This window comes from Gopherus evgoodei, chromosome 9 (assembly GCF_007399415.2).
Source record: "Gopherus evgoodei ecotype Sinaloan lineage chromosome 9, rGopEvg1_v1.p, whole genome shotgun sequence".
In the NCBI taxonomy this organism is placed as follows: Eukaryota; Metazoa; Chordata; order Testudines; family Testudinidae; genus Gopherus; species Gopherus evgoodei.
In genome coordinates, this window is record NC_044330.1 from 18,581,874 (window position 1) to 18,595,536 (window position 13,663).

At 42.1% G+C, this 13,663-nt stretch overlaps 1 protein-coding gene across 1 annotated transcript in view; it reads left to right on the forward strand.

The window, feature by feature from the left end:
- The first annotated feature begins 1,452 nt into the window (after positions 1–1,452).
- The window catches only part of WDR49 (WD repeat domain 49), a 65,799-nt gene continuing 53,588 nt past the window's right edge, over positions 1,453–13,663 (forward strand). The window contains exons 1-2 of the mRNA XM_030575777.1: positions 1,453–1,609; positions 1,924–2,140. Of these exons, the coding sequence (XP_030431637.1) occupies positions 1,982–2,140 (159 nt within the window). The 5' untranslated portion in view covers positions 1,453–1,609; positions 1,924–1,981. The remainder of the gene's footprint in view (positions 1,610–1,923; positions 2,141–13,663) is intronic.

Here is a 13,663-nt window from a genome sequence, read left to right on the forward strand (position 1 = left end):
GAGCCCTACCACTTTCTCCTTCACATCCCTTCTGAAGATCTGTTTTCTGCCTGCAAGAAAACACACAATTAGACTAACACCCACTTGACAAAAGTAAGTGTAATTACAAACAAACAAACCTATAGCAAATGTATACACCAGGGGTAGGCAACCTCTGGCATGTGTGCCGAAGGTGACACGCAAGCTGATTTTCAGTGGCACTCTCACTGCCCAGGTCCTGGCCACCAGTCCAGGGAGATCTGCATTTTAATTTAATTTTAAATGAAGCTTCTTAAACATTTTAAAAACCTTATTTACTTTATATACAACAATAGTTTAGTTATATATTATAGACTTATAGAAAGAGACCTTCTAAAAAGATTAAAATGTATTACTGGCACACAAAACCTTAAATTAGAGTGAATAAATGAACACTCGGCACACCACTTCTGAAAGGTTGCCGACCCCTGGTATACACATATATATAAAATGGTGTATATTTGATTTTTCTCCTTCTTCCCAACCCTGCATATGTTGCTTGTCTGCTCCATCACCAATCCTGCAGAACATATGCATGCAAGGAACTTTTCTTACCATTCATGGACAAGTGTTGCCAGGGCTGAGGGCTCATAAAGTAGATCTCCGGCAGGAAGTCTCAGAGCTGAGCTCAAGTGACTCCGGTGTGCAGAGCTCACATGATGGGGCTAAAAATATAAGTGTAAACATTTGGGCTCAGGCTGGAACCTGGGCTCTGAAGCCCAGTCAGACCATAGGCTCCAGCCCAAGCCCAAATATCTACACTGTTATTTTTAGTCCCATAGTGTGAGCCCTGGACATCAGTTGACCTGGGTTCTGAGATTTGCTGCCTCTCTTTTTTTTGGGGGGGGGGAGAGGGGTCGAAAAGGGGGTGGGCTTGCAGCCTAGACATACCCATAGACTGCACACTCTTTAGGGCAGAAGACCCTGGTCTACCTTTGTGCTTATACAGCATCTTGCACCTGGGGATCCAATCCTGATATGGGTCTCTGAGCACTACCATAATATAATTATGATCTAACCCAAACAGAGGATAAAAGGTCAAATCTTGCCCATCCTTTTTGCCAAATTGCATTGGTTATTACCTGGTGAAACTTCATTGAAATCAATAAGATTCTGCCTGGCAGTGGGTACAATGAGTACTGGCAAATCAGACTCCAAATTTGCAGTTTACTGTGATGTAAAAGCTGGTTCATTTAAAACAAATCTTATTTTGTAGTACACAAAAAAGGTCACTTTTACAGGAGGGCTTTGTAGTATATTTGATTAAATGGTGCCATTGCCATTCCTTTATAGCTATACTGTGCTTCTGGTTATGCTTGCAAATAGCCCTCTTATGCAAACACCTCCATTTTGACCAATAACCAGAGGAGAGAAGGGAGAGAAGCTTAGCCAGCTTTGTATACGTTGCCAGGAAACATTTGTAAGCACCAAGAGTTATCAAGAAAAGCAAAGGACTCTGCACATTTCTTTAGTTTAAACTCTTTATTCAAGAGTAAAAATAGTTGTAGAGCTTACCAAAGTGTTCTGCAAAAATAATGGAGTTATAATCACATACAATCACAACATTAAATATCACATTATTAACGACAAGGTAAGTAAAATGGATTTTAAATAGCTGACTTTCTAAGGCATATTTAGATAGCAAATAGAAATGTTTGTACACTTGCTTTCTGTATTAGTTAGTTACAATCAAAGGAAACCAGGTACACCATACCTTCAATAAACAGAATGTTGGAGAGTATCTCTAATGGTTTGGTATGTTATGAAATAAAATTCAAAGTCAAGAGTTAAAAATGTTTTTATTGTTTTATTTAAATTGATCTTTTCCCGCTTGATATACGTTGTCTCAGAATTTTAACTATTGGATTTCTACAAAAAAAAAATTTTTTTTAATTCTTCTTAAAGGACAAGAACTGAGTCAAATATGACCCTATGTGCCAGAAGATGTTAAAGTGAATCAAGCATGAACTACACACATCTTTCACTTAATGACTCCCAGCCCAGTGCTGGGTGTCTGACCTCAGACAGAACAGAATACACTGCAGCAATGAAAAATGTTACGGAACAACTTGAAAACAGACTAAGTATTTATGATTTTATGAAAATGCAGGAGATTTTTATGGTAAGTGAATTTCCTAATTAAAATATTAATTGAAAGGATTTTGAGTTGCTTATCAAGGAAATATAGAAAGCATTATCAATTATGCTTATATTGTCATATGGTATCAAGAAAAGTGGGTCTGTGTCTGCATAAGGAAATATAGGATATAGAAACAGACAAAATTCTCTTAGTTGGGTGTGAATCCAAGATTAGGACGAGAAGCGATGTGCTTAGAATGCAGCAAGGGAGGTTTAGGTTGGACATTAGGAGAAGTTTCCTAACTGTCAGGGTAGTTAAACACTGGATAAAATTGCCTAGGGATGTTGTAGAATCTCATTGGAGATTTTTAAGAGCAGGTTAGATAAACATCTGTCGGGAATGGTCTAGATCAGTAGTTCTCAAACTAGGGCTGCCGCTTGTTCAGGAAAAGCCCCTGGCGGGCTGGGCTGGTTTGTTTACCTGCCACATCCACAGGTTTGGCCAATTGTGGCTCCCACTGACTTGTGGTTCACCACTCCAGACCAATGAGGGCTGCGGGAAGGGCAGCCAACATGTCCCTCAGCCCGTGCTCCTTTCTGCAGCCCCCATTGGCCTGGAGTGGCAAACCACGGCCAGTGGGAGCTGCAATCGGCCAAACCTGCCGATGTGGCGGGTAAACAAACTGGCCCAGCCCGCCAGGGGCTTTCCCTGAACAAGCGGCGGACCAGCTTTGAGAACCACTGGGTCTAGATAATACTTAGTCCTGCCACGAGTGCAGGGGACTGGACTAGATGACCTATTAAGGTCCCTTCCAGTCCTATGATTCTATTATTAGAAATACTAGTCAAATAAAAAACAAACACACACAAAAAACATTAATCAGGAATAATCTCACTGCCTAAAAGTGAGGCAACCAAAGAAAGGTTTATCTTTTTTCTTTCCCAGGAGCGGCTTTAAATAAAACTCCCATACGTATTCAACATGACACAATACAACCCTACCTTTAGGCAAACAAGGAGCCATTGACCTAGCACTGCTTTTCAGGAAGCTATGCTACTTATCTGTGCAGCCATGACTCAGGCAAATACTGACCACAATTAGAGATGAGCCAAAATTGGAAACTTGGATGATTTTGAACCTCTTCCAGTTTCAGGCAGATTCTGTGGTTCAGACTTAAATTCCTGGATTAGAACCCACCCCATCTATTTTGGTGCTGTATAGGATCTAGGGAAGAAAGGGGCCTGTTGTCTGGTTGAGAAGCAGCCAAAATACCATGAGTAAATGGTGGAAATCATATGTAAATACCTGATCTCATGAGATTTCTGCCCATTTGGAGCTGAAATGTCACAAAAATATCTTGTGATTTTTGGGAGTCATTTCATTGGAGTCTTGATTTGCTCCTAAATCTGAGACCTGTAGGCTAGGGGTAAATTCTGATGCCAGTTACACCAGCATAAAATTGGAGTATCTCCACTGACTATAGTGGTCTCAGGATTTACAGTTTCTCCAGATTATACCTGTGTAAATGAAATCAGAATCTGACCCACTTCCTTTTCAGTCTATCTCTAGTCATGACATCTGTTGTTGGAGTGCAGTGGACAAAACATTTCCATGAAAAATTATGACATTTGCAGTGGCCAGTTGCCTTGAGACAGCAAGACAGCACTGTTCACTGCTATACAAGTTGCCTGGGCTTGAGGCCCCTTTCCATGTCACACAGCAATAACCCTTTCCCTGAGCTGACTAAGAAGGGGCTCTGATATGCGCCTAAGGGTGTCCCAGTCAATGGTCAGATGCAAAATTATGACAAAGACACTGGGATTTAGGAGGTTGAGTGAAGAGGGAACAAAAAGGGATTTTTTTAGGGGGAAAAAATAGAGTTGTTCAGAGTTCCAACTTAGATTCAGTGTTTTCCTGTCCTCAGACAGAATAGCTTTTCTTGATGGTAAATAGGTTCTCTTGGGTGGGCAGCCCTATTAGCAGTTGCCATCAATAATCTCCACAGGAGCTGCATTCATAAAGCAGAGTCTTAGGGCTTGTCAACATGGTGCAGGAAAGTGCTCTACAGGGGTGTGATTTGTAGAGCTCTCTAACTGCCTCATGTAGACCCTGCTGGCATGCTCTTTTCAGTACCTTTTAATGTGCACCCAGCAGGGTCTACATGGGCTAGTTAGAGCACTCTACAAATCACGCTCCTGCAGAGTGCTTCACTGCATCATGTAGACAAGTCCTTACATAAAACATGGGCTGCATCCATGAAGCAGTGTAGCGGGGCAGTCACCCTGCTCCATCTCTGAAAGGGTTAAAAGCCAGCCCTGGGAGACAGCTGGGGCTGAGAGTCAATTGGAGGAGGCTGGGAGGCAGCCAATCAGGGCTTGCTAAGCCAATATAAAAAAGGGCAGACCAGAAGGGGTAGTCAGTATCTCTCTAGCTTTTGAGAGAGATGGACCTAACTGCCTGAAGGAGCAAAGAGTACCTTGGACAGAGCAGTGCTGCGGACCTCAGGCCTGGTGACCTCCCAGGCTGAGGCCTGACAGGAAGGCCTAAGGAGGTACTGAGGTTGAGGGAAAGGCAGCAGATCCAAACTCCCTTGTTGATGATGAGTGGCCAATTCAGACCGCAGTTTGTCCCTGAGGGAAGGGGCTAGATAAGGACTAGTAGTGGGTCATGAGGCAGGCAAGGTGGGCTTAGGGGATTGGAGTGCTTGACCAGTTACAAGCAGACACAGAATTAGGAATGGGTGGTCTTATGCCTTAAAGCACTGGATTGGGATTTGGAAAATCTGGGATTTATTCTTGGTTCTGAGAGACTTAATTATTAAGGTACTCAGATACGATAATTTTGAGGAGTGGAGTGGGAGATAAAGTGCTCAGATAGATAAAGGGACAAAGTAGCCCAAAGAAGAGAGCCCTATGACACTGCAAAAGGAAAAATACCCGTTTTTTTTGTTTGTTTGGGGAAGGGGTGTTGGGTACAGTATAATTCTCCTTTCACTTGCAGTAGTGTATATCTGGAGTAACTCTGGTGAAGTTGTCAGGGATATACCAGTGTGAAACTGGTTTAAATGAGAGGAGATTAGGCCTGATAGCTCTATAAGAATAGCCAAAATGTTCTAAACCTACTTCGTGAAACCTAAGCGCTGAAGAAGAAAACATCTGAACTGAGTCTTACTTACAGTTTATATACTGCTGTGAGTAATGGATGTTTTCAGGTAAACTATTCCTGCGCCCAATTCATTTGCACGGAAAAGAACTCCAGAGGTGATCTGAGTTGACTTTTCAGAGCAGAAATATGGTTTGCCCACTTCATTAGATTGTAGATTTTGGCACAACAGAACTTTATTTTATGAAACACAAGCAATAATATCACCTGAAGATGAAACTGAAGATCAACCTGTTGACTCCTCTTCTGTGTGGAGGAACTTCTCATGAACATGGAAGCAACACTGCTGTAATTTCCTGCCAAGATACAGTACAATAAATACGGAAGCAGCAGGCATTAGCAGAACAACAGCCAGGGAGTGTACAGCTGAGGCAGAGGAAGCTATTGTAATCATGTACTTCATTAGACCCAAATTAAACCACCTGCCTGACACAATGGAATAATTAGATCTCAAAAATTCTATCTAACCAACCATCGCTTATTGAGATTATGGGTGACTTCACACTAGTGCTTTATCTGCAAGGACGTTGAGCCCCACAGGACATGCTCAGTGATCACATTAGGTGCTTTACAGGGATTAAGAGAACTTCTCTGCTATTGCTCTTCATTTGTCAATTACCAATATTGACACACATTGTAAGATACCTCTTTAAACTGTGCATAGCTACCATTTCCCCCAATGCAGACTATACATTGCATGTACAAAATGCAAGACAGACAGACAAGGATCAAGTACAAACATCTTGACAAATCAGAGAGCCTTTATTTAGTGATTGCAACACAAAATCATTGGTTTTAGCTTCACATGATACAAAGTTGCCTCTGAGTGTATAGTTTTTTGCTTTTAAGGCAAAAAAGCACTTGTGGCCTTTGGGTCTTAATGTTCAGGGCAGATGGACTAGATTGCATTTGGATCCCCTTCCTGTCTGTAGCCGTGCTGTGCTAGGCAATAGCTTTACCTCAGGGGTATAATTTTTAGTGCAGGCTTCATATTTGTTTCCAGTTGCCCTGCTTTTGTGGCCTTGGAGACTGCTTAAAATGGATGGAGTTCATTTTGTGCAACATACACCTGCAAACTACCATTTATTTTCATAGCTGCAGTCACTGGGTTTCCTTTTGTGTGCGTTCAGCCTAAGAACCACAATTTCTATTTCTCTCCAGACTATCAGTCACTGTCCTTTGAGCCTAATTTTGGGAACAAATGGAATGGTTCATCACCTAACATGCTTAAGATACATAGACTTTACTGTGGGTATGGTCCAGCTGCAACCAATCATCGTTTGTTTACCTCTAAGCTATCTGTCACTTCGAATCACATTTCTGGAACACAATTTGTAGAGGGTTGCAATTTGCTGAGTCGCCTTTAGTAAGTCTAATTGTGTAATTTTATATCTATCTAAAAACATGCTTTAGATGAGTCTTTTCTGAGAGTCTTGTGAGTGATATGGAAGCAAATTTCAACCAAATTAAATTTTGTTGGATAAATTATACTCTCAAATGCATTCACTCAATTATTAGTACTTCTGGCCACTCATATTCATCAAAATAACTTGTAGGAAACAATTACATAAAATGAAGATGAACACATTAGCCTTTACATTTATATTCTCCTCTCATCTGAATCCCCCAAAATAGTCTCTTGTTTGACTTTCTAGGTCAGTGGTTCTCAAACTGTGGGGACCCCAAAATGAGTTACAACCCCATTTTAATGGGGTCGCCACAGCCAGCATTAGACTTGCTGGGACACAGGGCTGCAGCTGAAGCCCAAGCTCCATCCCCACCCAGGGCAGTGGGGCTTGGGCTGTTACCCTCTCTGCCCTGACCTAGGGCATCAGGGGGCACGGCACAATGAAGTTTGAGAACCCCTGCTCTAGGTTATCTACAATCTTGTCTTGCCGCCTGTTTCCAGTATTACATAGGTTTGTATTGTACATCAATTAATTTTTATACAAAAAGTATAGGATTCAAACCTAGTTTCCACTAAAATCTATTGGAATTTTGGTACTGTGGAAACAGGATGAGACCCCAGGTTTCTAATTCATATTCTAGTATATACACAAATAGGTGGTGCTAGTAGATTCATCAATAGTTAAGATTGCAAGACACTTTCCATTATAAGACCCTGTTTTCAGTTACTTATAACTTTGCCATACTTTAACTGTTGAAGCTGAAATTTCCCATGTACAGGCAACCTTAACTCTGACTTTTCATAATTTTTGAATGCTTGACTTTGCAACCTTAATAATGTTCTTCTAACTCATTTGTGTGTGTGTATAATACATACATAAATCTAAAAACAGTGGGCTTTGATGGTACTACCTGGAATGTGGATGGGAAGACCTCTACTTGCTAAGTGCCCTTTTGATGGGCTTGGCATTATAGTTTAATGTAGATGAAACTTAAAATGATTTTTGGTATCAATTGTAAAATATTACCACATTGTTGAAGTGACCCCTTTGCCTGCAGCAAAAGTCTGTACAAGTCTCAGAATTTTTCAGAAGAGGAAACCCAACTTCTTTTATTGAATGCAACAGTAATAGTAGCAAAAGGATGATGACTTTGGTTCTATATGTATCTTTGAGCTGTTGGAATGGAGTTTGGAAACCCAGTGCTATTTACATCTGTCGTAGATGACATGCCTAGAAACCTTTCCCTGACTTCCAGTATTCCCATTCAGTTAGGGCTGCCAATTTAAACATATAAGTTAATCCATTTGACGATGTAAAGTAGGACTCTCTTCCCCCCGCCCCCTCCAAAACCTTTACATTAATAGACCCAGGAAATGAGAAAGTTGGAACATTGTTTTAAATGCTATAATTAACCAAAATATTTTAAAAATTTACCTTACAAATACTGTAAAACTGAGTCAGTGCTTTTTCTTACTAAAAGAGCACCCAGTTTGGCTGACCGTGTTAGTTTAAGAACACCGGTTTCCAGACTCAGAGTTCCATATCTGGACCACTTGGGCACATTGTTCTCATGTTCATGTCTTAAAGTAATATACTCTTGCTCACACTGAGTAATACTTCACTCAACTAGTAGAACTGCAAAACTTGCCCTCTCGCCACCCCTATATTTTGGGAAAAAATATTCTAAATTTCAAAGTTGTTTATGCTCAACAACTATGCTGGATCAAACAGGACTCAGATTTTGTTTTTTTTCTGGATGTTTTGTGAAACATTTAAATAATTGTTTAATTAAAACCATTATGGAAATTATTAACTAATGGTTTTGATAAAAGAAAATTGTCAACCATTGGAGTAATGGGTTTGATAATGTTTTCAATAAAAATGTGCATTAAAAAGGTTGAGCAAAACAAAATATTTTGGATGAATTGACAATTTTTTGCAAACTTTTTCATTTTTGAAAAAAAGAGGTAATTTTGCAAATTTGAAAAAAATGTGGACCAGCTCCGTTTTTCCCAGATCCTTTATTACTGAAGTCAATGGGAATTTTGCTGTTGATTTTATTGGAAGTAGAATCAGTCCCTAAATGAATAGTCTCCTTGCAGCCAATGAAAATCCCATCCTATATGTGTCAATATGCGATACTCAGATCAAGACGGGCATTGTCGTGGCATTTTTTAATAAATGCCAAACGCCAAATACTTTGATATAAAAACACTAAGATCATCTGCTGAATGCCTAGCACAAGTGGTTCATTCCCCACCTTCCCTCCTAGTGAGAAAAATTACAGTTCTGTTCTTGACAGTGTCAGCAAATCAGTGTAGCATCGCAGGATGTATTTCCTGTTTTAAAGGAGTTCAGTGAAGTCAAATCAGATACTATCATGTGTGAGACAATTGGAAATGACAGTTGTAGATTGCCAAGTATCTTTTTTTTTTTTTTTTTTTTTTGGATGTAGTGGGCTGTTAGAATTTATAACTGATGTTAATATAAAAATGTAATTGCTGGGATGGATACTTAGGAGAGAGCATGCATTTAATAGAGATCTTTAAGAACACAAGCTATATGCTTTTTTATTAAATATTCATGTATGCTCTGCACTGCCATACTTCTAGGTATGTGCGCCATAAAGTTTGTGCCAATGTTCCCTCCTAGATTTTTTTTTTTTTTTAAGACATACCTGTACCAAAGAGTGACTGTCCCCGGCACTTCGCGAGGTTTCCCAGCACATTAGCCACATTCTGAACATTAACATCAATAGGTGCTGAAACACTTGCAGAGAGGAAGAATAGACAGGGCTGGCGCTTCCATTTAGGCGACGTAGGCAGTCGCCTAGGGCGCTAGGATTGGGGGGGGCGGCATTTTGCCACCCTTGGCGGCAATTCGGCGGCTGGTGGTCCTTCCGTGCTCTGGGTCTTTGGCGGCAATTCTGTGGTAGGTCCTTCACTCGCTCCGGACCCACCGCCAAAGTGCCTCGAAGACCGGGAGCAGTGGAAGGACCCCCCCGCCGCAGAATTGCTGCCAACGACCGGGAGCGCGGAAGGATCCCCACCTAGGGCGCCAAAAACCCTGGAGCCGCTCCTGAGAATAGATAACCTTGTGGTTAAGGCACTGAACTAGGACTCATAAAATCTGAGTTCTTTGCCATGAAAGTCCTGCATAACCTTGGATAAATAACAATCTCTGTGTGCCTCAGTTCCCCATCCACAAAATAGGAGCTAACAATGCTTCCTTCCTCCCTCTCTTTAGACTGCAAGGTAGTGACTCCCAAGCTTTTTGCTGCCATGACCGTATTTTGATGAATTATTTCTTCCTGAGACCCCAGACAGTGTGGAGGATGCCATTTTGCACATGCTCCATAGTGTGACCTCACATGCATCATACATGTGAGGTCATGATATGAGGCGCAAAATGGTGTCCTCCACACACTAGATATTGCCACGACCCCATTTGCTGATGGCATGAACCCGTTTGGGGTTGCAACCCACAGCAATGGTTCCTAAACTGTGAGTTCTTTTGTGCAGGGGCTATCTCCTATTGTGTATTTTGTACAATGCCCAGCATGACATGGCCCTGATGTCAGTCAGGGTTTGTAGGCACTGCCGCTATAAAATATATTAATAAAACTTCCTTTCCCAGGAATGCACATAGGCAAGATTTTATAGGTGCCATAAAGACAAGACTTTGAGGCAATGAGCCTGCTACACTTTTAAATAGCTCTGAATAAAAGTTTTTAACAGGATCAATATCATTGGTAACTTCCATAAAAGTAAATAATTTACAGCAGGGGAAACATTCAAAAACTATATGGTGTCATCTAACTATACAGCAGTTAGCAATATGACAAAGAATTTTTTTCATCTGGAGAGCTGAAACAGGCTCCTATATGGACTATGCTGCCAGAAGAAGTCAATGAAGCAACTAATGAGAAGAGAATATAGGCCCAAATCTGCAGAAATTTTACATCTGAAGGGTGAGATTCTGTGTTGTCTCTAAGGGGGACAGCACAGAACTGTAGTCCAGGGGAAGAAGGAGGCTAAGGTGGCTTTAAATCTTCCTGATCTGGGTGTGCTCCCTCTGCCTGTGCCGCTTCCCGCAGCTCCCTTTGGCCTGGAGTGGTGAACCGCTGTCACTTGGAGCTGCGATCCGCCAAACCTGTGGACACGGCAGGTAAACAAACCGGTCTGACCCACGAGGGGCTTTCCCTGAACAAGTAAAAGCCCTAGTTTGAGAACCACTGCCCTAGAGGACTAAGTGATGGCAGCCTGCTCAATGGACTGCAAGGCTGCCTGTAATGTCCTCAGTGCTGTGCGCTGCATACCTGGACACAACCGTCCCATCTCCATCCCCACCCTTGGTGCGCCTGTTTAACTGTCAACCTGGTTTCTGAAGGGGTCTTCTAGAGGCAGCCTTATAGCTGGCATTCACAGTGCTTGCACCAGGGGAATCCTCACACAGCTGGCAGCAGCAAATGTATAGGTCTATGATTTAGCCATGGTGGCCTGAAGAATGGACTTTAATCTTGAACAGTCCCTTGCAAGTCTTCTTCCTTTGGCAAGAGTCAGTATGGGAGAGTGACACAGACTGACACTTTCCTGAAATAGCCTGACTGAACTTTACTGAGTTAAGTTAAACCTTATTGAATTAGTTTTAATACCTTTAGGGTCCGCTGTATTAAAAATGCAATTGGGTCACTTTCTGCATTAGTATGTGCTATGAGAAGGCGGTGTCCCACCTCCTGCCATCTTGAAAGCCGACTCAATGAGAGCTCAGGCTTCATCAGTGGTGTTTCTGGCCCAGGTCCCTATCCAAGACATCTGCAGAGCAGTGACCTGGTCATCGGTACATACTGTCTCATCCTACTACGCTATTACCCAGCAGGCTGGTGATGATGCCAAGTTTGGCAGAGCAGTGTTTCAATCCACGTGTCCAGGAACTCTGAGCCCATCTTCTCGGGTACCTCTTGGGAGTCATGGAATAGACATGAACAAGCATTCAAAGAAAAAATGGTTACTATCTTTTCTGTAACTGTTGTTCTTCGAGATGTGTTGCTCATGTCTATTCCATGACCTACCATCCTACCGCTCTGTCAGAGTTAGCCGGCAAGAAGGAACTGAGAGGGTGCAGGGCTAGCTGGGACCCTTATACTGGTGCATCCGTGCAAAGCACCATGGCACTAGAGCTGGCCTGATGGATACCACTGAGGGAAAAATCTCTGGCCATGGTGCATGCTCACCTAATGTGGAATGGACATGAGAAAGACATCTTGAAGAACAGTTATGGAAAAATTAGTAACCATTTTTTCCTCTCTCATCTCTCTTTTTCTAACTGTTCATATTCTTTAAGAATATGATGTGAGTGCTCAATGTTTAAATGAAAAAAAATCTGTATCTGTTTCTGTGCTCTGTTAATTGTAAAATACATAGAAAATTATTATTTTTGTATTAAAGTAACACCTAGAGGTCCCAACAAAGATTGTGGTCCCATTATGCTAAGTGGTATGCAAATACAGTGAGACAATCCTTGTTTCAGACAGTTTACAATATAAATAGACAAGATAGATAGAGGTTGGGAGGGGAAAGGGCAAAAGGACTTGTATAAGGACACTGGCAGAGAGGGAAAGAACACTGGATTGAGCCTCAAGAAACCTAGGTTCAATATACTAGACTATGCCACCTCTTTACTAGGCCAACCTGCTTCTCTTTTAAAAAAAAAAATACACCTTTTGATTCCATGAATACTTCAAAGCATGAGCAGCGGGTCGCACAGGCAGGGGGAGGAATTGCCTCCCCAAACAGCCAGGTGTGACCTGCTCCCTTCTGTGACGCTTCCTGTGTGTGGCTGTGACTCTAGTCCTGCTCCCGGCTCTGAGTCCAGTCTCCCAGTGCGCTGGGGCCACTTGCCTACCTGCGCTCTGGAGCGAGAGAGGCTGGGGCCACGTGCCGCCTGCCTTTCTGGTGCTCCTTTGGGGCTTGCGGGCTAGCTGTGGGAGTGGGCTGGTGGCCACAGTGTGTGTGTGGGGGGGGGCGGCAGTGGCTCTGGGCTCTGATGGGGAGGGGCTTGTCTCCAGCGGGACTTCGGGCAGAAGGGCCAGGGCTGGGGGCTAGCCACCCCCAGCCGGCAGTTCACGTGCTGCCCATGCTTCAAAGCCTGTGTTACTCTAGACTCTTAGGCAGAAAACTATCCAGAAAATGATATAATTGAAACTTGAATAACTAGTAAAACCACTGATGTGGGAAGGAAAAAAACAAACCCCTCCAACCTTCCACCAACCTGCAGTCTAGTTACATGCTGTCTGCCTCCTTACAATCTTTCATGAGCATACCATGTTCAGTGGATGGTGGAAATAGCGGAGGAGTAAGATAAACTGGTGCATCTGTGCTGGAACAACATTTCAATCTACTTGAGATGCTGTTCACAGTAGCTGGCAGTGATTCTGCTGTACATATTCATTTAAAATATATATTTAGTAATTGAGTCAAAATGACCACATAAGCACAGAATCAAAAGATAGAGAAAACAAAAGGAAGGTATAGCCATAGAGAGAGTACAGTAGAATCCTTCTCACTGGGGTACCTCAATAGACAATTTATCCTGATTCTGGAAATACTTAACCTCATGTAACTATTCATGTGCTTAAAATTGAGCATGTGCCTATGAGTTTGCAGGATCAGGGCCTAAGAGGTGTGCCTGTTAAAAATGAAAATCTTGAAATAAAAGACTTCAGTGAATCTTTTTTTCAAAAAAATCTTTATATTCAATAACTCTTTAAATGAAGTGTGTGTAGCTCTCTCTCTGTACTGCACCTTTAAATTTCCAAGCTATATGATTCTTTCTGGGGATGGCTGGTATTCTGGGAGTCCCATGCTAAAAAAGGAGCAAACTCTTTCTCATGTCACATTTTAACATCTCAGTGAATTGAGACCAAATTGGGTAAATGCAAAACATATCCCTGGAGATGGCTGTCTCATTTACATGGCAATGTCTTGATGCTAAA